Here is a 26,110-nt window from a genome sequence, read left to right on the forward strand (position 1 = left end):
CTATTAGAGGCCCGGTGCACGAATTCGTGCACATTGAAAGGAAATTAGAAGAAATATTTTAGAGGCTGGGAAGGGACTGTGGGAGGTTGGCCGGCCTGGGAGGGACCACAGGAGGGCTCCAGGGCATATCTGGCCCATCTCGCCCAGTCCCCATGAGCTGGAGCCCAGCATCAAGCTAGCCTACCAGTCAGAGTATCTGCCCCCTGGTGGTCAGTGTGCATCAGAGTGATTTTTCAAACGGTCGACTTAGCATATTAGGCTTTTATATATATAGATTACATTGGACTTTTAGGGTTAAGTTTGCTTATAGTCATAGAATACCAAAGGAATGGTGCTATCACCTATTACAGCCTCATCATTGACAGAGGTCAGGAAAGTGAAAGCAAGTGCAAAAGTTGAATATATCAAAATTTGATCAATCTATTATTGTTCCATAAGAAGCTGACCACTGATGAAATTTAATTCATCTAGAAGAATGCAATGGAGTAGGACTATAATTGTTTGATTATTTTTTACAGGATTTGGGTTGTTTAAAATGTCACTCTAAAGGACATTTCAAATATCTTATACAATTTAGTCTATATTTATAAACCTTGAACTCCAATGGAAATCATGCTCATTTTCTCTTTGGTAACAATTTTAATAGGACTAAAATGTTTACTTTTTGGGGTCCACTGTCATAATAAGAGCATCAAATTATATGTCATCAAGTCCTGTAATCATTAAAGGGTTCTGCTTATGAGAGCCAATGGCAGATATACTCCTCCTTTTCATTCTTGAAAGCAGTATGAGACAAAGTCTACAATAAAAATTTACTATTGTCTAATATAGTTTAGTACTAATAAAGTCCATTGAAATTACAGACATTTCCATCTCTCTGTCTCCAAACGCTATCAAAAGAATGTTTCCCCCTGTCTGCCCCAAATCATCAGAAATTCCAGAGAAAACAAAGTGTCTAGTAGAAAGTACATTAGAAATCCCAAATGTTGAAAAGCAGTCTACAAAAATGGAAGCACGTGACCATTAAAATCAGACGAGGTGGATTCTAATCTTGGCTTCAATCCTCACTGGTTGTTCATTTTGGGAGAAGGTTCTAGATCTTTTTATTGTAAGAAATTGATAGCTAAGTGAAATAATGTAGCTACACAGGCCAAAATATGATGTGTTATTTTTTTTATATGCATATGCTTATTTGTGATCTTATATTTATGTTCTTGTGTCTCAAAAGCTGTAGATTTATGCTGAGGTTTCCAACTGACATGTCAACATAATAGTTTGTGAAAAAAAATTAAGCAGAGCGTGCTTTGTTAAATTTTAATGATAAATTGAGGTATTACTTAGGCTACTTTCTTTTAATTCCTGGCTAGCTCCTTTGAATAGTTACTGCCACGTACTGAAAAAAAAAAATAATAATTTTAGGCTACCATCTTTTGGTAAAGATGTGTTTAGTGATTAAAAACAACTTCCATATTAGCTGAAATATAATAGTATTAGGAAGATTTTTTAAAAAAATAATTCCATACTATTTCAACAGCTAAATGTCTTTAAATGCATTAGAATTACTTCTGCAGCTCAGGAATGCCTCTGCTATTCTGCATTATTAGTATATGGATTGTTCTATGTCTTTAGAGAAGAACCTCTTATTTTTTAGGTGTTTGGGTGGGAGCAATAGGCCTTGCTAGCAATTATTATTCCTATGGGTGTTTGGAAGGAAGAAGAGGTTACTCATTCTTTATATGAACTATTACTTAATTCTTTTCATTTTGGCATCACATCTCTCCCCTGCAACCTGTCATACTTGACTTTTCTGGGTACTAAACCTACACAGATTTATTGGACCCTTCCTTCGTGGATGTGGTCCATTCTACAATAGGCCAGAAGTCAGCATCCTCCACTATTTCATCAAGCCCCATGTTTTCAATAAGTTTCAATCTACCATAAAATTGAAGTCTTTTGTCCAAATAAGGCTTGAAATACAGGTAACTAAGCCCCTTTTAATATATGCTTATCTTAGGGCAGTGTTTCTCAACCTCAGCATTATTTAAATCTGGGACCAGATCATTCTTCTGTGGAGCTTTCCTGTGCATTGTAGTTAAGCACCATCCTTGTCAGGTAGCACCCACCTACACACCAGCTGTGGCAACCCCAATTGAAAATCACTGTCAGAGAGCCATACCAGTGAGTAATTGTGCAAGATTCTGTACTATGAAGAAAAAGCCAGGATGTTTAAATATCTTTTATATCAAAGTACAATATTAATAAACCACCTCAATATAATCAGGAAGGCCATTAAAGTACATTACAAAATACTATGGAAGTGCAATGTCTTACTGTGATAGTCCAAGCCAAGTAGAGAATTAAAAAAAAATCTGTGACTTTCAGCAGTAACATGGTAACTTTTGTCTATTCCACAATTTGTCTTTAACAAGCATTTCCAAATACTCTGGGATTTGGCATTTTCATTTCTTGAAGAGCTTTTATCTATTAATAGAAAAAGAAAAATGATGTGCTATGATAATGTTTCTTACTTTCTGATTGCTACAGAAGAGATACTTTCCTTCACAAGACATACAATTTCTCAGAATTGACTGTTGTCCCTAGAAGCCAGTTGGTGACCATTAATTTTTTCCTTGCCTGTCAATGGAAGTGAAAACAGTAGCTGGCATGCTCACCTACATGATAATAGCTATTATATCAATCAGCATGCTTTTCCTAGGGTTCATCATTATTTATCTAGATAATTAGGTATTGTTTCATTTATCTTGCCATTTGTTTTTACTACAAATTATTTATATGTTTGAAATCAGTCATGCAGCCAGTTAGAATTCATCCCCACAACATTTATGCAAAATCCACTGTATCAATAGCTTAAAAATAAAAGTTTTAAAAATATTAAGTCATCATATCAATTGACACAGAAACAGCATTCAACAAAATCCAACTTCCTTTTTTTGATAAAAGCTCTCAGCAAAGTGGGAATAGAGGGATCATACCTCAACACAATAAAAAACATATACTTGAAGCCTACAGCCAACATCATACTCAATGGGCAAAAACTAAAACCATTTCCCCTAAGAACTGGAACAACACAGGGTTGTCCACTTTCACCACTCTTATTCAACATAGTACCAGAAGCCCTGGCCACAGCGATCAGACAATAAGAAGAAATAAAAACTGTCAAAATTGGAAAGGAGGAGGTAAAACTGTCATTATTCCCAGATGACATGATATTGTACATAGAAAGCACTAAAGATTCCAACAAAAAAAACTGCTAAATTTAATAAATGAATTTGGCAACATAGCAGGATACGAAATTAAAACCCAGGAATTGATGGCATTTCTATACACCAATAATGAACTCTCAAAAAGAGAAACAACACACAAAAAATCCCATTTACCATTGCAACACAAAATTAAGATACTTAGGAATAAACTTAACCAAGGAGGCAAAAGACCTGTACTTGGAAAACAACAGGATGGTGAAAAAGGAGATAGAGGAAGGTATAACAAGTGGAATAATATACTGTGTTCATGGACTGATAATATTAACATCATTAAAATATTCATACTACCCAAATCAATCTATAGATTTAGTGCAATCCCAATGGCATATTTCACAGATCTCAAAAGAAGACTACAAATATATATATGGAACAAAAGAAGACCCGGAATAGCCTCAGCAATCTTGAGAAAGAAAAACAAAGTTGGAGGAATCACAATAGTAGATATCAAGTTATACTACAAAGCCACTGTAATCAAAACAGCCTGGTACTGGCACAAAAATAGGAATATAGATAAATGGGACAGAACAGAGAACCCAGAAATCACCCTAAGCCAGTATGCTCAATTAATATTTAACAAAGGAGGCAAGAGCATACAATGAGGTCAAGACAGTCTCTTTAATAAATGGTGTTGGGAAAATTGGACAGGTACATGGAAAAAAATGAAACTAGACCACCAACTTATAGTATACATAAGAATAAACTAAAAATGGGTGAAATACTTAAATGTAATTTGTGAAACCATAAAAATCTTAGAAGAAACCATAGGCAGCAAAATCTCATCTCTCTTATAGCAATACTAGAGGCCTGGTGCATGAAATTCGTGCACGGAGGGGGGTTGTCCCTCAGCCCAGTCTGTACCCTCTCCAATCTGGGACCCCTCAAGGGATGTCCGACTGCCCGTTTAGGCCCGATCCCAGGACATCCCTCTCACAATCCAGGACTGCTGGCTCCCAACTGCTTCCCTGCCTGCCTTCCTAATTGCCCCTAACCGCTTCTGCCTGCCAGCCTGATCACCCCCTAACCACTCTGCTGCCAGCCTGTTTGCCCCCAATTTCCCTCCTCTGCCGGCCTGGTTACCCCTAACTGTCCTCTCCTGCAGGGTTGATCACCTCCAACTGCCCTCCCTTGCAGGCCTGGTCCTTCTCAACTGCCCTCCCTTGCAGGCCGGGTGCCTCCCAACTGCCCTCCCCTGCTGGACATCTTGTGGTGGCCATCTTCTGTCCACATGGGGTCAGGATCTTTGACCACATGGGGGCAGCTATATTATGTGTTGCAGTGATGATCAATCTGCATAATACTCTTTTATTAGATAGGATAGAGGCCTGGTACAGGGGTGGGGGCCAGCTGGTTTGCCCTGAAGGGTGTCCCTGATCAGGGTGGTGTTCCCTTGGGGCATGGGGTGGCCTGAGCGAGGGGCCTGTGGTGGTTTGCAGGCGGGCCACGCCCCCTGGCAACCCAAGCGGAGGCCCTGGTATCTGGAATTTATTTTCCTTCTACAATTGAAACTTTGTAGCCTGGAGCAGAGCCAAGCCTGGGGCTCCCTCCAAGGCCCGCAGCCATTTGTGTTGGGGTTATAATTGAAACTTTGTTGCCTTAAACGGGTGGGCCCGGCCAGGGTGTGTGGAAAGCTTTGCTTCCCCTGTTGCCGGCGGCAACCCTGGCCTGCTCTCTCAAGCTCCATTCTGCCGCCATTTGTTTGAATTTGCTTACCTTCTATAATTGAAACTTTGTAGCTTGAGTGGAGGCTTAGGCCTGCAACGGCTGGCAGAAAGCTTGGCTTCCTCTGTTACCTAGGAAACCTTGCTCTCTGTGGCTGTAGCCATCTTGGTTTCGGTTAATTTTCATACTCGCTCTGATTGGATGGTGGGTGTGGCTTGTGGGCGTGGCTTGTGGTGTGTCGGAGGTGTGGTCAATTTGCATATTTGTCTATTATTAGATAGGATGTTTGATGATACAGCTCCTAGGGCAGTGGTCAGCAAACTCATTAGTCAAAAGAGCCAAATATCAACAGTACAATGATTGAAATTTCTTTTGAGAGCCAAATTTTTTAAACTTAAACTTCTTCTAATGCCACTTCTTCAAAATAGACTCGCCCAGGCCGTGGTATTTTGTGGAAGAGCCACACTCAATGGGCCAAAGAGCCACAGTTTGCCGACCACAGCCCTAAGGCAAGGGAAATGAAGGAGAAAATAAACAAATGGGACCACATCAAATTGAAAAGCTTCTGCATAGCAAAAGTAACCATCAACAAAATGAAAAAGAGACCACTGTATGGTAGAACATATTTGTCAATGAAGCCTTTGACAAGGGGTTAATTTCCAAAATATATAAGGAACTAATACAACTTAACAAAAAGAAGACAAGCAATCTCATTTAAAAATGGGCAAAGGACCTAAATAGACACTTTTCCAAAGTGGGCATACAGAAGGCCAAGAGACATATGAAAAAACTAGAGGCCCAATGCATGAAATTCGTGCAAGAGTAGGCCTTCCTTCCCCCTGCTGCTGGCACCGGCTTCCCTCTGACACACCCGGGACCTGGGCATCCCTTGCAGCCCCAGCTTTGTCTGGAAGGTCATCTGGAAGGACATCCAATCTAATTAGCATATTATGCTTTTATTATTATAGATTATTATAGATGCTCAAAGTCACTGATCATCAGAGAGATGCAAATAAAAATGACAATGAGGTATTACCTCACACCTGTCAGAATGGTTATCATCAACACATCAACAAAAGACAAGTATATAGAGAAAAGGGGACCCTAGTTCACTGCTGGTGGGGATGCAGACTGGTATAGCCATTATGGAAAACAGTATTGAGTTCCCTCAAAAAAATAAATATGGAACTGCCATTTGATCCAGTGATTCCACCTCTAGAAATATTCCTAAGAAACCCTAAACACAAATTAGAAAGAATATATGCTCCCCTATGTTCATGGCAACACAATTTATAATAGCTAAGATCTGAAAACAGCCCAAGGACCCATTAGTACATGAGTGGATAAAAAAGCTGTGGTACATTTACACCATGGAATACTATGAAGCTATAAAAAATAAGGATCTCTTACCATTTGAGAAAGCATGGAGTAACCTCCATGGAGGTTATTATGCTCAGCGAAATAAACCAGTCAGAGAAATATAAGTATCACATGATCTTATATATCACTTGTATGTGGAATCTAATGAACAAAATAAACTGATGGACAAAATAGATCCAGTGACATAGAAGCATGGAACAGACTGATAAATACCAGAGGGAAGGCTGGGGTGAGGGGTGGGGGCAGAGGAGATTAACTGGAGAACTTATCTACATATATGCATAGCCCATGGACACAGACAATAGTGTGGTGAAGGCCTGGGAGGAGAGGTGGGTGTACATGGAGGGGGCCATCTGTAATACTTTCAACAATAGTACTTATAGCCACCTGATGTTATTTTATGCATGTGCTCATTTACATGTATATTTTCCATCACCCTTTTTAAAATGCAGACCTCCTAAGAGGAGGAATTTTGTCTCATTCTCTGTTATACTCTCTAGTAACTAGAAAATTGCTCATCAAAGACACGCTTTAAAAATATTTGTTTAATGAGTGAATATGTTTGTTTTATTTATAGTATAAGCTACACACCAATCTATATGAACAAAATGTAAGCATTAAAGCTAGTTGATTTTCCTGAATACATGTATTTTGATAGATAGAGTAACAGTTATGTCCTTAGGAGCATTTGCTCTGTCACTTTGACATAACTCTTACAGATCAAGGTTATCTTTTATATGATGTTAATTGTTAATTTGTTCATAAACTGCTCTTCTCCCTGTACTTCTCTGCTCAGTTGCTGTGCCTCTCCCCTCTTTCTTTGAACCTTCTGAGACTCCATGACTATTCTGTGAGTCACTCTAATTCTTTGCAACAGAAAGGAGAAACTTTGCCTATCCCAGTGCATTAGAGATAAGTGGAAAAAAAGGACCCTTCCCCCCCAATAGCTTCACTTAATATATGTTGATGTTTTATCCTGTCCATTCAATTTTTCTCCCAAGGACCATGAGTTTGTGTCTATTTGCTATAGCTCTCACAAGCTCCATGCTGCAATATTAGAAATTAATGTTCAAACATTCCAGGCCAAAGAAAGCAGAACTCAAATCTCATTCTGAGTCATTGAAGCTGTATGTGTAATCCACATTCCCTTCACTAACTAGGAAAATAGGCAGTTGTTTGTCAACTTGTTTAAGTTAAACCAAAATACACAGAGACAACAAAATAAAAAAAAAAGCATTACAAAATGGAGTGTGTTAGTGGGATTACCACAAAGCATGTTTTTTCGTCAACTGTATAAATCAGTAATACTGTGTTGTGATGAGATTTAGTTGGTAGATTTCAATGGGGTCATAAAGAAATTATTGCTGAGTATAGCACTCATCACAATGCATCATATACAGTATATGCTTTTATTTTATACTAGAGGCCCAATGCACAAAATTTGTGCAAGGAACTCAGCCCTCAAAGCCCCGGCTGCCTTGTGGCCCCGGCTACCTCACAGCCCCGCCCACTGATCATTCTGGAAGGTTGTTCTGTCATCTGGTCTAATTAGCATATTAGCTCTTTATTATATAGGATTACAATGGACATCTGTGTACAAATCCTTGTGTAAACAAATGTTATGATTTATTGATTTATTTTAAATACCAAGAGGTAGCATTGCTGCGTCTATGGTAAGGGAATGTTTACCTTTCTAAGAAACTGTCAATACATTTTCCAAAGTGGATGCAACAGTTTATACTCCCACCCACATGAGATTTGTAGTGGCTCCTCATACTTGCCAATACTTGTTATTGTCAGTCTTTTTAATTTTAGCCTTTCTAGTGTGTTTTGTAGAAAATAACTGAGGCTTAATCCACATTTCCCTTATGACTAATGATATTAATCATCACATGATGGTATAGATCTTATTTTTGTGATGTGTCTATTCAAATCTTTTGCTTATTTTGAACATTGGGTTGTCTGCATTCTTACCATTGAATTGTAAGACTGCTTCATAGATATTCTCCATAAAAGTCTGTTTCAGACATACGTATTGTGAATAATTTCTTCCTATGACTTGCCTTTTTATTTTCATAATGGTGTCTTTTTTCAAGAGATGTTAATTTTAACAAATCTAACAATTACTTTTTTATGGTTAGTGTTTCCTATATCCTTCTAAGCTATCTAGCTACCTCCAAAGTAGCAAAGATTTTCTCCTATTTCTTTACCTGTAAGTTCCACAGTTTTAGTTTTTGAGTCCTTTCCTTAGTAGTGGTTTCTTTCTTGGCATCTTATAGTCTCTTCGTATGCACAGAGAGACACCCAGCTCCCCGCTTTCGATGGCAGGGGACCTGGGTGTCCGCTTGTGCACCCGGCCAAAAACCCCCGGCGCCTCTTAACGGCCAGATAGGCCCGCCCCCTGCACCTCTCAACGGCTGGATAGGCCACCCCGAGTCCCGCCCCCCAGCCTCCCGCCGGCCCAATCGTGGGCATAGCGGAGTGATGGTTATTTGCATATTACCCTTTTATTAGGTAGGATAGTCATATGTCAGACTCCATGTCTTATTCATCTTTTTACTTCTAATATAGTGCTTCCTATTTGTAAGTACTTCATAAATGCTCTTGAAATTGAATTATGCTATATAATAAAAGGCTAATATGCAAATCGACCAAACAGCAGAATGACCAGTTGCTGTGACGTGCACTGACCACCAGGGGGCAGAGGCTTAACACAGGATCTTCCCCCTGGTGGTCAGTGTGCTCCCACAGGGAGAGCGCCGCTCAGCCAGAAGCCAGGATCACAGCTGGCAAGCGCGGCGGTGGCGGGAGCCTCTTCTGCCTCCACCACAGTGCTAAGGATGTCTAACTGATGGCTCCCAGACTGCAAGAGGGCACAGGCAGGGCTGAGGGACCCCCATGAGTGAATGAATTTCATGCACTGGGCCTCTAGTGGAGTTATAATTACCTAGGCTTTAAACTCGATGAGTGTTTAAAAGCTGTATTTTATTTCTCTTTAAGTCCTTTACTATCCCAGTACATTGCTTATATATCTAAATATCTTCAAAATGTTTTCATTTAATTGTGTTCTTAAAGATAGATCACTTCTCCTGCTGTGGAAACTAATGTTGGAAATATTAATGATTCTTAAATTCAGGAGCTAAATGCCTTTGGACCCTTAGTTAAATATCCAGGTCATTATTTTATGAGAAACACTATTTTTCTTATCAGGCTGTGTAAAATGCTAAATGATATTGTCCCAAACTCTGATGGGTATCATTAGAACAGATTTATTTTTCACTTACTATATCCAGGCACTTAATCTCTTATCCTATTTAATCCTTACACCAAGCCATAAGGGAAAACTACTTATGTCACATTTTATATATAAGGAGACTGAGACTTTAAACTCCTGAGAGTTTAAATAACTTCTACAACTTGCCAAACCAATAAGGCAGAATCAAGAAATATTATACTCGTATCTCCATGAAAGCCAAGTGTATGATTTTTCCTTACTATATAATGCTTCTAAGACACAATGCAGAGAAAGTACTATTTAAAATACATTTTGAAAGGTATCTATGATTTTAAAATAATAAATTTTGTGGTGGGATGACTACAGGTATCCAAGAAGCATTGAGTATTCTCAATAGTATTTGAGGGATTAGTATTTAAGGGACTAAAATTAAATTGTAGAGGGGTGATTGATCAACAGAAAAATGTATTTTCATTCTGAATATCTCACATTTCTCTCCTTCTTAAAAACATTAGAACATTTCAAGACTACTGGCCCCATTACCCTGGTCTGTTGTTCCTTTTGTTTTTGGAAGGTGGGATCCCATTTTTCAGTTTCATAACCCAAGTGAACCTGGAATGGGGAAAAAAAGGAAAGACTATATACCTTTATGATTAGTCAGGGAACTTTAACATAAAGAATCAGTCTTACCCAGCTGGCATGGCTCAATGGTTGAGTGTTGACCTATGAATCAGGAGGTCACAGTTCAATTCTGTGGGGCAAGAAGGAGGCAGCCAATTAATGATTCCCTCTCATCATTGATGCTTCTATCTCTCTCTCTCTCCTTCCTCTCTGAAATCAATAAAATATATATTTAAAAAAAGAATCAGTCCTATACACAACTTCATGTATACCCACTTCTAGATGTTTCTCTAATTGGCAGCTGTCCTTAAAATCCCCCTTTTCCTCTGATGAACAGTTTTGTCAATTGAGCTATATTAGTAACTCTGTAATAAAGGTCTGATTTTAAGTAAATATATCAGCTTTAATGTTGTCAATAGGATGTTCTGAAGAATAAAGTGAGAGCTTGGAAAATGCTTTTGATGGTGGATACATAGAATTACTTTAACATATACTTTGCAGGAGAAACATCTCTATTATAATTGTGTTTTTCCCTTGTTAGGATAAAAACAAGATCAGGATTTAAAATCAACCTGTGCTCCATGTCACTACTGTTGGATTTTCTTTAGTTTTTCAATGATTTCAGTTTAGTAAGTCAGTATCTATGTGTGTCTCTGTGTTTGTGTGTGCCAGAGAAGAAGAGGGAGAGGGAGAGGGAGAGGGAAAGGAAAGTGTGGTGGTGTTTTCTCTTACTATAAAATGTCAGTTGGTCTAGTCGTGGTCTGATGCTAATTATGTTTTTTATTGTTAAGTCATTTGCTGGAATTTCCTTCCAGATGCACCTTTGCCCATCCTATATAATAAAGAGCTAACATGCTAATTAGACCGGACTACAGTATGACCTTCTGGAATGACCTTCTGGAACGACCAGTGGGCAGGGGGTGGGGCCAGCGAGCCTGCACTGCCAGGCCAGCCATGGTGGTTCCCGCAAACCCCCTTCCGCAGAGGCGGTGGGAGAGGGGGTGGCGCAGTCCCGGTGCCTCTGCAGAGGTGGGACGGAGCACAACCATGGCACTTCAACCTCCCATGGTCCCTTCCCTAGCTGGCTGGGCCCCCGATTGGCCCCCCTCCACCAGTGGGCAGGGGGCGGGGCCAGCGCTAAGGAGCAGCGAACCCAGCTTCTGATTGAACAATGCTCCCCCTGGCAGGTGGACATCCCCCAAGGGGTTCCAGACTGTGAGAGGTCACAGGCCAGGCTGAGGGACCCCCGCACCACCACCACAGTGCACGAATTCCGTGCCTCTAGTGAAGAAAATAAAGAGGGCTTTGTGTTTGTATGTGTGTGTGTTGACTTTGTTTGGTCATTACCATTTCTGTATTTGTTTTCCAGTTGTTGCCTGTAAATTTGATTCAACTCATATTTATTAAACACCCTAACATGTCAGAAGCACTCAAATAATGGATAATTCAGCACATGCTCTTTACTTTGTGGCAGCAAAATTTTTCATCCTCAATTGACTATAGAGCTGAGCTACATCTTAGCTTTAATGGTCACTGCTTTTCACAGTCATTTTGCCAGTGTGTCAGATCTGCAGTTCAGCTGTCATGCTGTGAGTTTCCTTTCACTTTTATCAAGCACAGGTGAATCATACAAGAAATATACCTAACTGATCCCCGTCATAGCATATCAAAACGTGACATTTGTAGATTATATATTGCACAGTAAGCGTACTCTTCTATAAGTTATAGTTACTTAGTTAAATGTTTTTGCTCTCCTAACAGATTGCTAAGTGCTATAGTAGTTACTTGACAGAATTTTCAAGGAGTAGGTAACAAAGAATTGGGAGGCAATGATCTAGAAAGCCCTCTAGCTTGAATTTGCTCTGTTACCTTTGACCAGCCAGTTGTTCTAGTTGCACCTCGAATTCTCCATCTCTAAAACAAGGGAGTTGAATATGTACAGCATCTTTTAAGGTTTTTTTTAGTATTATTATTATTATTTTTGATCACTTTAAATCGGGCCTAAGGGCAGAAACCAAGCTATTCAAACCCCCATCACAAAGCTTAGCACACTATAGTGTTCAATATACATCAGTTGAATTGATCTTTTTAATTTTTTTATTAAAGTATAGTTGGCATACAATATTATATTAGGTTCAGCAGTAAAACATAGTGGTTTATATATATATGTTTTATTATTAAATTTATTGAGGTGACATTGGTTACAACATAGTGGTTTGATATTTATATATCTTATGATGTGATCGCCACATAAGTTTAATAACCATCTGTCACCATGCAAAGTTATCACAATATTATTGGCTATATTTCCTTTCTCCTCTTCACCCATCTCTCCACCCTCCTCCCCTCTGGCAACCAAAGGTTGCTTTGTTTTTATGAGTCTCTTTTTTTGTTCATTTGTTTTGATTTTTTAAAAACTCCACATATTAATGTAATCATGTGGTATTTTTCTTTCTCTGTCTGAATTATTCCACTTAGCATAATATCTTTGAGGTTTATCCATATTGTCACAATTGGCAGGATTTTATTTTTTTTACTAGAGGCCCAGTACACAGATTCATGCACCAGTGGGGTCCCTCGGCCTGGCCTGCACACTCTCATAATCCGGGACCCCTCAGGGGATGTCGGAGAGCTGCTTTTGGCCAGATCCCTGCAGGCTAGGCCTAGGGACCCCACCGGTGCAAGAATCTGTGCACCGGGCCTCTAGTATGCATCTAAGATCTTTGGTTGATCTCTTCCTGCCCTCCCCCCCGCTCCTTCCCTCTGAGATTCATCAGTCTGTTCCATGTTTCCATGCCTGTGGTTTCCACTCCTGCGTTGAGCGTCTGTCCCCTGGTGGTCAGTGCACGTCATAACTACCAGCTGGTCGGCTGGTTGGCTGGTTGTTTAGGCTTTTATATATATAGATTGTTAAGTGTTGTTCCATTATATATACCACATTTTTTATTAATGCATCCATAGATACATGAATTAATTCATTTGATTAAAATCTTGGGTGAAATGCTGATGTATAACAAAGGCAAAGGTACTTTTGTCAGAGAGGGGTGTGTAATATGACAAGGCACGGAGGTAAGCCCCATTGAACACCCCTTATCTCTATCTTCACTTCATCTGCCCAGAGAGTCACCGTGGAAATCAGGGCTTTAGGGAACACATCCTATATAATCCTATATAATAAAAGCCTAATATGCTAAGCGTCCGGTCATCCAGTCATCTGTTCAACCAATCAAAGCATAACATGCCAATGATATGTTAAAGCTGCTCAACCACTCACTATGACATGCACTGACCACCAGGGGGCAGACAGTCGACAAGTTGACCAGTTGCTATGATGTGCACTGACCACCAGGGGGCGGATGCTCAATTCAGGAGCTGCCCCCTCGTAGTCAGTGTGCTCCCACAGGGGGAGTGCCGCTCAGCCAGAAGCCAGGCTCACAGGGAGCAGGCTGAAGCTATCAGTTGGACATTCACTAAGGGCTCCCGGACTGCAAGAGGGCACAGGTCGGGCTGAGGGACCCCCCTCCCCCCGAGTTCACAAATTTTGTGCATCGGGCCTCTAGTTTAAAAATAAAACAACTTAATAAGCATATAATTTTCTCTGTCTCCAACATTCTACAATTCCTATGCTACTTGGAGTTGCTGCATGAGAATAATATGAAGGGTCTTAAGGATGCAACATTATGTCATGCGCATGGTGGTGGGTTGGGGTGGAGAAGCCACACGAGCATTTTATACTTTTGAATGAATATATTCCATAAATATTTTATTATCCTTTTCTATAGATCTTTTCTCATACTATAAATTAGTGACAGATGTGTGTGAACAGGACTATTTCTTTTAGCTGCTTTGTATAACAAACTCTTGAGTTACCCTCTTGTAACTGCATAATCACAACATTATATGAATCAAGTTAATTTAGTGAATAAGCCTGCTATTTTGATACCAGAGTTGCTTTTGAAGTTCACTGAAATCATTTAATAATCAGAGCCAAAGGAATGTGGCTTTTTGACTTATTGATGGTGAACTATTTTCCAATATTTAGTGAATAAGCTACTTATTTGGCTTGTAGGAGAATAAAAATCTGTTAAGATCACTGAAGGTAAGAAATAAGAGCATTTAAGCTTAATCATTGTGATGTTAAATCTTTGACATGAATTTCACAGCAGTTGATATCCTATTGATCCAACTTTTCCTTCCCTTTCATCCCCATCCTTGTTAAATATTAGCAAATATGAATGAATAATGCATTCAATTAGTTATGAACAATGGCAATTGATCTTATGTATGGTTGGTCTCCCAAACAGGGATTCTTAAAACTCACCCTGTGTTTTCTATTAAAGAGAAATGACGGTGAGTTGCTGAAGTACATTGAATTCTTGAATCCTCTGATAATGAGGACATGTGGCCAACTTCTGGCACTGCTAGATCAGCCTTCCAGTTATCAACCAAACTGGCATGTCCTGGCAAGGAAGGAAGAAAGCTCTCAAAATAGAAACATTTAGCTCAGCATCCCTAAATTGATCATTTCTGTACTTGCTAAAGTTGGAAGTTTCAATGACAGATTTCAAGGGACCTGGGCAATTCAGCCTTCTGGGGAGGGTGGCTTAATGAAGGAGAACTGGCTATTTGTCTAAAGTTCAGATAGTCTAATTTAGCTGGGAATGCAGTATTCATTGGGAAACCTGTCTTCAAGGTGCTCAATAGTAAACTATTAGATCTATAGGTTGATAATTTATGAATTGATGAGCACACAGAGTATGAATGTATAGAAACTTAAAATTCAAAGAGAGTATTTCATACAAATTATTAATAAATACTATAAAATATAATAGATCATGGTAGTAAGGGATTTTGACTAAATGGGAAGTATCTTTTAAAAATATGATCTTGGGGAATACTTGTATGCATGCTTGATTATGCAGCTTGTACTAGAACTAATTTAATCCCACATTGCTACCCTATTTATAGAGTATGTGCATAAGAAATACTAAATCTACTTACTAAGTTATGTGTTTCATACCCAGTGTGATCCAGGGTATGAAAACTAAGGATTTTAATTAAGAATAATGAGGCAACTTTATGTGAAAAGAAATCATTGAAATGTCTGATATATATCTTTAATTAACACAGTAAATGTAAGATATGCTTTAAAAAGGGGGGAAAACGTGCAAATAGAAAAGATTTGGTGAAACACAGTCATATGTTCTTAAAGACTGACCAATCATGATGCAGTACTTAAATACTAGTAGTCTCATGTGATTGTCAATTTGGAAGTGTTATATTTGACTCATATACAATCTAATAGTTCTTTAGTTCAAATGCACTGGCTGCAATATGTAAGTCATTATGTGGTAGAATGCTTTGACACACTATTCTGATAATGAAAATTATTTAAGAAAATAAACTGTGTCCTTTCCTTCAGTTCATATAGCATAACTATAGTCAGTATTATTATTACTGTTTTTCAGCTCCTCTGACTGATAAGCCACCCAAGCTTTTGTATCCTATGGAAAGTAAACTGACCATTCAGGAGGCTCAGCTGGGTGAGTAACTCCTTAATTCCAATTATTACACTTTTTTCAATACATTTTGACAGTCAATAAGCCTATATTGTAAACCTATTTAACAATCTGAGCTAATCCCATGTATATGTAAAGGGAGCAAAATTAGAAAATACCAGCAAACATAGACCATTCCACCCTCTACAGCACATCCATTAAGACCAAGCTGGATATATGGATGTAAAATCTCATGTGTCATTTAGATGGCCATTGGGAAATGAGATGGGCTGAAGGTTTTACTGATGGTGTTATATTGTCACTTTATAAAGCTTGAATTGCTTTTAAAGCAGGCGATATGGAACTATTTGACTTACCTATTGTTACACTAAAATACAGTTTTTGAAAATTGAGGGAAAAGGTATAGATTTGTAAAAATCAATGTTACTATTAGAGTTAAAATAATTTTTAGTTAATCAAATGTAATGGGCATTATGCTAGTTAAGTTATGGATAATATATTAATAAAATATGAGCAAGTGGCTTTTGGTTAAAGGACTAATAGGCTTGGGACATGACATAAGAACATTGACAGTTTATGATTTGATAAATATATCCAGTTGTCTATAAATCAGAATACTAACATAATTACTTTAGAGTTTTGTCTAGAATTTCTGAGTCTGGTTGAACTATATTCAGTTATATCGAATTATGAAAACTTTCCCATCTTAATTATAAATATGTGTAGCACATTTAATGATATTTTACTTTGTATTTACATTTGAAATATTGCATGCATGCCTATATCATCAACATTAAGAGAAAATTATTTGTTTTTAGTGGCTTGATATAAAGGATTAACAATAGTGTGACTTTAACCATACATTCTTGTTTGTTAAGGAATTTTTTCTTACATTAGCCATTTAGAGTAGAAATCCATTTATTGTATACAACTAAAAAGGAATTGATAGCCCATCTCTGAAAGTTACCAATGTTATTTTTGTTCTTGGAGTTAGAATTTGGATTAAAATTGTAAATCATCTTCAAAATGAAGATTACAGATATAATAATCTTTACCAATAGCATATCCAAAGTAATAGTGCAAAAAGATATGATGATGGTTTTAGAACTTGTACAATTATTTTAGTCATTGGATTTCTAACATTGGAAATACATATATTTACTAATGTTGAGGAAAGAAGATGTGTGGGATTTGTACAAGTCATGGTATTAATATGCTTATTTGATGGTAAACTCAAACCTTTGAATTAATGTCATATATATGCAAGTATATTATAATTATCTTTATTTTGAAATAGAAGATTACCAGCAGCATTAAAGTGGTACTAGATATGAAACAAGCAAATAGTTTAAAATTGTATCACACTCTTTACTCATGCTATGGTATATTGAGGTATACTAGTATTAGATTTGATTGTTATGTTCTAAAAATATGTTTAAATATAAATTATCATAAGTTGCCATGCTCATGTAGACCCTTTACTAACTCCTAGGAAGATGTACTTCTAAGGATTAATGCAAAATTATAAAATCTTGGGCCCAAAATGAGTTGTTTATGATACCAGTTGTCAGTAATGGACATAGTGAAAATGAAATTAATTGTATCTCTTTACTTGACAATATAATTAAAATAATTTCATGATTGATGGGTGCCCATTGGGTTTCCTTATATTTTTCCCTGAAATTGGAATAAATCATATTATTCTCTTTTTCCTACTAAAATGTTTTACAAGATGAAATAAATAATTTGTAAAGCTTTCCTTTTAAAAATTACTTTTTCTTGCACAATAACTAATCAAATAAATTTTAAAATATGAAAATTATTATGCAAATGTGAGGGTTAACAATATTCATTTGAAGAAACATGGGCATGGCTGTCATCAAAATGCTCCAGGTAATACTCTAATTCCTTTATTGTCACTGCTCAAAGGAACATGACTTCTCTTTAAACAGCAATTAAACTTGAGATATGAACCTGGAATTTGGATTCTATCATACAATTTTTGTTTTGTTTTATTTTCTGATTCTAGTTCTCAGTGCCTAGGATAAAATAACCTTAATCCTTGGATTTTTGAGTAACAGTTGATTTGAAATAATTCCTTTATAATGTTACTGCAATAGTATTGGAGTAGGTAAACAGATGATCACAAAGAATAAGTGAAACTAAGAAATAATATTAAGGACAGAAAAGAGTCAAGATTCCTAAAATATATTTGTTTTCTACCATAAGTACTTTGATTTTTCCCCTCCTTGGAGAATTAATTTTTGCTCTTTGCAGACTTATAAAAGATATATATTTCAACAGGCTCAAAATGTGATATCATATCATAAGAAAGAGGGAGTCAGTGAAGAATCATGGGGTGGAAGTAAAGATGATGGCCAGGATCAGTGACAGGGAACCTGTAAGGGATACCTACTCTTATGAGAAGGTGAGAATCTCCATATGAAGTTTATTGGCCAAGCACTAGGGGGTCTGACTCAGACTTGCCCTAAACTGACTCAATCTTGACCTCAGAGGATAAAAAAACAAACAAACAAAAAAAAAAAAACTACCACATGAGTTATAAGAACAATCATCAGAACTTACACAAAGTTCAGTTGGTACATGTCTAATGACCTAACTTGAGCATCCTGGCTAAATTACACACATATCCACTTGACCTTGGTAATTGCAAATCCAGCAGTTCTCCAGTTTGTCTGAAAAAATATATAAAACTCATTAATAATGATTGAAACAATCATGAAATGCATGGATTTGTCTTCACTTCCAAATTCTCCTTTCTCTGCCATTTGCTGGCCATGCTTACTCTCTCTTTCTCCATCCCGTGTGTCCTCCTTTTCTTGCAATTCCTTCACCTTCTCAAAAGATGATGATCACTTAAACTTTTCCAATGTAGGAAGCAAAATACACAAAAATCAAACTACTTAGGGAAAAAAACAAAATAGTAACTAAATTCATATAAAATACGCAAAAAGGTGGGTTTGAATATCAATCAACCTGTGGTCACAGAATAGTATTTCTATTTTTAAGTGGCAACTGTGTGTTCTAATGTGAAAAAAAAAGAATTTTGTCTTTTTAAATAACTTGCGGGCATCAGCAAATATATGGACAGCACTTTCTTGGGCAAAAGGCCCAGAAATCACACTGTACAATTCTGAAGTTCAGTCCAGGAGCTGATCCTGACTTAGTCCTTTCAGGCAGCTGTACCTTAAGGGAATCATAAGACAGATACCATTGTCTTGCTGAGTTTGAGCCCTGAGAATGTCAATCAGAAATGTATCCTTCTTGCTATGGTCAGGAGCCCATTTTCAGAACCTTCCCGAATAGAGGGTGTTTTATTCATCATTACCAGACTTTCAGAGAGTAGAAATCCATTTTACCCTTGACCTAGTGAGACACATTACTGAAAATTATCATTACTCATCTAGATAAATTTAAATTTTGGTTTTTGCTTTTAAAAATAATTATACCAGTTAATGGTAGAAATTTTGGGGAAATACAGAAAAGAATCTTGTTTCTTACACTTCACATTGTATAAACATTTAACTCCTATTAAATATTCTCAGAAAATATCCTTTTAATGGCTATATGCTATCCATGTGAATGTCCTATAATTACATAAATAGTTGAAATTTTGATTTTTCAAATTTTATTATGAATAATGGTGCAGTGATCTTTATACATTTTCCTGTGACTATGATTAATTTAACATGATAGATTCCTAAAAAGAAAAATACTGGATAAAGGAAATAATTTTGTTTAAGTTTCTTGCTATATATTTCTAAAATTCTTAGAGATGTTGTAAAATCTCTCGACAGAAATATACAATGTGTGTGATAACTCTGTAATCTATATGTATATATATAAAAGGATAATATGCTAAGTGTCCCTCCAACTGTCCAACCCATTGCTATGATGCGCACTGACCACCAGAGGGCAGATGCTCAATGCAGGAGCTGCTGTGACATGCACTGGCCATTTATAAATAAATGGCACCGCGGACCTGGTGCTAACAAAGCACCACTCGGCTCCCCCCAAGTGGGACACAGGCCCTGCCACCACCTCAAAGCCACAGCCCACTGAATCGCAGCCAACGTTGCCAAGACCCCATGGTGCAAAATGTGGCCCAGAGCCCAGCCCAACCTGGAAACAGTGGCTGTGGGCTCTGGGTAATGACGTCACATAACAATGCCCAGGTTCCTCTCCCTAGCACCTAGCCTCTTTGGAGTTTCTTCAGCCCAGGAACACAACTTGCTTTATGGCCAGGTGCAAACTTTTTACAGTTTAACCAAATGTCTGTGAAGTATTTTCACATGCCTCATCTCATTTGATCCTCACAGAAGTCCTGGAGTAGGTAGATAGGAGACTCAGTAGAATCCTATTTTCTTTTCATTAGCCAGAAAACAGAGATTTAGAAAGTTTAGAAACTTGACCCGACTAAAAATAAGTAAGAAATGGTGGACCTTAAAAATGACTTCTGTTTTTCTCACTGCACAGAATATAGTCAAACACTGTAACAGTTAAATATTTCACCCTTTGTTCTCCCTGCATGATCTACAGTAATAATCTGCTTCGTGTTGGTATTTACTGCTGTGTTGCTGATAATTACCTGAAAGAGAAGTTGAGGTGCTTCATTGGGCTGGAAAAAGTTTAGCTAAATCAGAAAGCAGGTCTAATTAAGTAAGTTTATCTATATATATAAAGCTCTCACTGGTGCCAATCGCACATGTGTGTTTCTATCTGTCATTGTCAATCGTGAATTTGGTTGACACTTTTATTATAGAGAAAAGGTGAATAGCTATATTAAAATATTTCTTCTTATTAATTTCCTTTCAATGTGCACGAATTTGTGCACTAGGCCTCTAGTCTTTAATAAAATTAAGAAAATGATATCTTTGTAACATAGAACTCTTGAAGGAAAAGTGACTTTTCTTTGATATCAGAATTACTTCTTCCTCCCCTGTTAACTCTTTTTCTCTCTCTTCACTCATTGAATATAAGTGGTCTCTCTCTCCTTTTTTTTCTTTTTTAGCGTTTATCCACATTTGGAGGGTTTCATATAAACCTAGTCCATTTAGGTAAATGTTTACAGTTGATGAGATATAGAAACTTAATCAAATGTCTATAGTGTCCATCTATTTTCTTCTTTTGGATATTTTAATGCTCAACAGAGAACTTCCTCTAGATTCTGTTTCATAATAAAGTACACAGTAATTTTGTGATGTACTCTGAGCACAGGGAATGTCAATAAATACTAATTGATGATGAGGTGTACATTCAACAAAAGGCACACATTTCCAAATTTTCTGCAAGAGAAAATAATGAAACTGAACTGAATACACTTCCAGGCAGTACTCATCTTTTTCTTTAGTATTTACTTTCTTTTACTAAGTTTGTTAAAAAGCAAACACTTCTGTAACTGAGCAAGTTACAGGGATTCAACAGATGTTAACATGCAGAGGAAAGTGGTTGATGATGTTATTGAAACCTCAAATGTTTAAACATTCATCCTGGTAAAGGGACACATATACATGTAACTTTATCCAACTTAATTACAGGCTAGTTAAAATAAAATGTCACACTAGAACTTAACTAACATACCCTGCCCTGTTATATTATATTATCATTTGCAAAATTTTAAGTTCCCTAAGGGGAAAATGTTCATTCATTATATACTAGAGCCTGGTTCATATTTTGATAGGAAAATTCCTTGTCATATAAATTATATTTTTAATTCACTGTGTTGTTAAAATAATTCGGTATTAAAGCACTGTTTTAATGCTTTATATGTACTGGAGCTGTGTATATACATATATTTTGCATAGAATGTGTTTTATTATAAATATGCTAGTTGAGGTTTTAATACAAGGAGACCATCTAAGTAATTATTGTATGAAGTGAAATATAGCTCTGTAACATTTGCTATCTAGGTCTATATTTTCATAGTTGCTATTTTCTTGAAGCAAAACACACCTTTTTCTGAATAGTGACTACTCTATCTTACTAAAATTGGGAAGCCTCTTTGGGTAAAGAATCAGTTAATATCAATACACTAGAAACAAAACAATTCAAGTGTTGAATTTGATACCTAATTATGAACGTGCCCTACAGTACTACTGATGCTAAAAAACACTTCGTTGTTGAGGTCTGCAATTGGGGCAAATCTGACCTTCATTTGCAGAGGTAGGGAAGTCAGCTTTGACAAGATTTTTCCATCCAAAATTACTCTGGTTGCTGTGAGCAAATGTAATGCTGTTGACTTTAGTTTTACTGTACTACAGGGAATATAGAAGACATATTTTCACTAATGAACTAATTAAATATATATACACTGAGTGGCCAGATTATTATGATCTCTGAACGCATAATAATCTGGCCACTCAGTATATACATATATATTCTACCTAATAAAAGAATAATATGCAAATAACCATCACTCTGCTATGCCCACGATTGGGCAGGTGGGAGACTGGGGGGCGGGACTCGGGGTGGCCTATCCGGCCATTGAGAGGCACGGGGGGCGGGTCTATCTGGCTGTTGAGAGGCGCCAGGGGCTTTTGGCCAGGTGCACCAGCGGACACCCGGACCCCCTGCCATCAATTGCAGGGAGCTGGGGGTTTCTTCGGCCTGGTACACCAGCGGACCCCCTGCGATTGATCACCTGGGCAGGGAGCTGGGGGTCTGCTTTCGGCCTGGGCAGGAGCAGACCCCCTACGATTGATTATAGGGAGCTGGGGGTCCACTCCTGCCCAAGAGGCTTTCGATCTGGGCAGACCTGGGCAGGGGCTGAGCCGGTGATCAGAGGGAGCTGGAGGGGCCTGCCCAGGCCTAAATCTTCGGCCAGAGGCTTTAAGCCTGGGCAGGGCCCAGCCCTCCATTGGTGTGAACTATAGAGGAAACACCTTTTCTGACTGCACATTGGCTAAGCTTCCTGTATGCCACTGGTAATATTCTTAGTAACTTGGGTAATAAGAATCCAAAAAGGTGATCTAGGGTTTTCCACCACACTTCTGGAGAAAAAAATGAAGGTCTGCTGCTGGAAGGCTAATGAATGCCATATCCTGCCCTAGCCTGTTTGACCCAGTGGATAATGCCTCAGCCTGCAGACAGCAGGGTCTGGGTTTGATTCTGATCAAAGGCATGTACCTAGGTTGCAGGCTCCTCCCTGGCCAGGGCCCAGATCAGGGCTCATGCAGGAGGCAACCAATCAAAGTGTTTCTCTCTGTCTTTCCCTTTCTCTTCCACATTCTCTAAAAGTCAATGGAAACACACCCTCAGGTGAGGATAAAAATAAATAAAGAAATCCATAACCTATGAAAGACACATCTTGAAAATGCCTAAAGAAAGTTGTCATTTTTTCTTGGTGAAGGGACTGGAGTCCGTGTTGATGAAAACACCTTGGTGGCTGCCATGACTGACAGTGGCTGCAGCAGTGGGGTGATAGGGCTGGTGCCTTCCCCTGACCAGCTCGGTTGCTTCCCACAAAGGGAGGCCAGACTGTGGCTTAGGTACGCTCCCTGCGGGGCGCGGGCCTAAGCCGTCAGTAGTACATCCCCTGAGGGCTCCCAGTATGTGAGAGGGGGAAGGTTGGGCTGAGGGACCCGTGACCCCCCGTGCATGAATTTCGTGCACTGGGCCCCGTGAGGGCTGGTGCATGAATTCGTGCATGGGTGGGGTCTGGCCAGCCTGGCCAGAAGGAGGGGACATGGGCAATTGGCCAGCCTACCTGCTGGTCGAACTCCTGGTCCAGGGGACAATTTGCATATTAGCCTTTTATTATATAGGATATACACTCAGTGGCCATATTATTATGCGTTCAGAGATCATAATAATCTGGCCACTCAGTGAATATATATATATATATATATATATATATATATATATATATATATATGCCTTTTTACTCTGTATACAAAGATTTGTATCCAAAGTATAAGTTTTAGATGAAAAGTGATGTAATTGTTGCTCACTTTAGGACGACATGAAGATCAGCATGGTTCTATTGCCTGAAATAAAGCTTATTAGATATAAATGAGAGCTTCTGGATAAATGGGCATCATAATTAAATCATGTAAAGGCAAATACACACTGCTGTTATAATTATTTAAACTGATGGTGCTTAGTTCACCTCAGTCCAAATTTATCATGCCATGATAAATGAAAGTAATAAAACTTGACAGCTGTTGTGGTCTGATATCTTACTTTTGAAACCACAATCACCTTAAAAAGTATAAGTCTAACCTGAAGAGGAATGTTTTTCATATTAGTATTTGGTTAATATTTCATATCCTTCAATAAATGATAATTCAATAAATAGGAGCTGATATTAGTATTCTTAGATAAGTTTATTACCTAACATATGAATCCCACAGATTCTCAAAATCCAAGCCTTTCTTTGGTGCTAGAGAGGAGGAATGGGTTGGGGGGAAATGAAATTTTGCATGTATGTTTTAAAACTTTCCATCTAAGCAGAAGTTGAACTTCCTTTTACTAGTAAGTATAAACTGCTTAAGGCCTACTGCTAGGAAAAGCTAGAAACCAAAGAAAGATGGAAATGGAGGTTAGAACAATTACTGAAGGCCATTGATATCTGACAGTCTGGAAACCAGTTGAAACACTTGTTAAAATGAATTAAAAATGGAATAGAGACAATGGAAGTGAGTGTACTTGTTCTCACCTTAGAAAAACTTGTATGCATATATGCATAACCCATGGATATGGACAATGGAGTGGTGAGGGCTTGGGGGGGTATGGGAGTGGGCTGGAAGAGGTTATTTGGGGGGAAAGGAGGACCTATGTAATACTTTCAACAATAATTTTTTTAAAGAAAAAGGCCAGCAGTGAGAGAAGATACAAGGAACAAAAAGGTCCAGGAAAGAGTGTTGTCACAAAACCAGTGCTCCAAGACCATTGTAATCTCCAACTCCTGATCTAATTCTGGTCTAGCTTGTTGAGCGCTGATGTGACTCGTGCACTTGCTCTTTTGCACTAAGACTACTATTTTATTTGTTACTGACCAGTTAAGAAACTAGATAAGTGTAACCCTTCATAAGTCTAGAATGAAGAACTTTAGGGAATGGAGGGGTTTGGGGTAGTTATCAAGTCAAATCCATCTCTTTAACTGATGAGAAAACAGAAAAAAAAATTGGCTACATGTTTTTATATCACAAAATTTATAAAAACAAACATCATTTATTATAATAATAATAATTATTATCTTAGTTACAATAAAGAGGCAGCATATGACTGTGGTTCCCATTTCAAGCCATTCTATCAGACAGATCTGGGTGACAGTCCAGCTCTGCCACATACTCTACTGGTGTAACCTTGAACAAACAGACCTTATTTTCCTAATAAAAAACAAACAAACAAAAAACACAAGAATAATACACACGTCTATGGAGTTAGTTTGAGTATTTAATGAAATAATGCATGTAAAGATTAGTACATTGTCTGGTATATATTAAATAGTCAATACATGCTTGCTGCTAGTAGTTGAGCTATTGTAATGCTATTTATAGAATGCTGTATATAGAAGGTTCCTGAAATGCATTTTGAATGCCAATGATAGATCATGCTTATATTCTTTCTAGAGTATCATACTTTGGCAGCTGACATGGCTTCATTACAGGACGGATAATATTTTAGTCAGTAATGTCCATCTACCCTCTAAGAACACACTAACTATACTAAATTTTATACTTAAATGAAACTTTATCTTAAATAAATTACTTATTTTAGATTACTTAATTCTTCCACAAGTCTATCCAAATGCATACTATACTGTAAGTACATATTTGTAAAAGAAGAAAATGATTTCCATCCTTTAAAAAATGACCATGTAATTGACACTATACCACACAAATTTATAAATGACCATCAAGAAGAAAGTAAGAGTGAAAATTATTTTTCTAAACCAAAGAAATTCAGATATATTTCTCAAGACAAGGAACATGAGAATAATTTTACAAAATAAAGCATAAAACCATTATGCCTCTCAAGTTTTTCCTGAAGGTTTGGCAATACTCATATTCATTTTATAGGAAAACTAGAGGCCTGGTGCATGAAATTCATGCACTTGGGGGGGGGGGGGTCCCTCAGCCCGGCCTGCACCTTCTCACAGTCCTGGAGCCCTCGGGGGATGTCCAACTGATGGCTTAGGCCCGCTTCCGCCACCACCACTGCACTCAGCATTTGTGAGCCCGGCGTCTGGCTGAGTGGCACTCCCCCTGTGGGAGCACAATGACCACCAGGGGGCAGCTCCTGCATTGAGCGAGATCAGGCTGAAACCAGCTCTCCAACATCCCCCGAGGGGTCCCAGAGTGCGAGAGAGTGTAGGCCAGGCCGAGGGATCCCACCAGTGTATGATTGGGGCTGGGGAGGGACACAGGAGGTTGGCCAGCTGGGGAGGG

The 26,110-nt window shown here is 38.1% G+C and overlaps 1 protein-coding gene across 1 annotated transcript in view; it reads left to right on the forward strand.

Annotated features, from left to right (window-relative positions):
- Nucleotides 1-26,110, forward strand: part of IL1RAPL1 (interleukin 1 receptor accessory protein like 1) — a gene marked incomplete at its 3' end in the record, with an annotated part of 1,207,355 nt that overhangs the window by 859,318 nt on the left and 321,927 nt on the right. The window contains exon 5 of the mRNA XM_079764725.1: nt 15,648-15,722. Within this exon, the coding sequence (XP_079620851.1) occupies nt 15,648-15,722 (75 nt within the window). The remainder of the gene's footprint in view (nt 1-15,647; nt 15,723-26,110) is intronic.

The sequence above is a fragment of the Cnephaeus nilssonii genome, assembly GCF_951640355.1.
Source record: "Cnephaeus nilssonii genome assembly, chromosome: X".
Lineage (NCBI taxonomy): Eukaryota > Metazoa > Chordata > Mammalia > Chiroptera > Vespertilionidae > Cnephaeus > Cnephaeus nilssonii.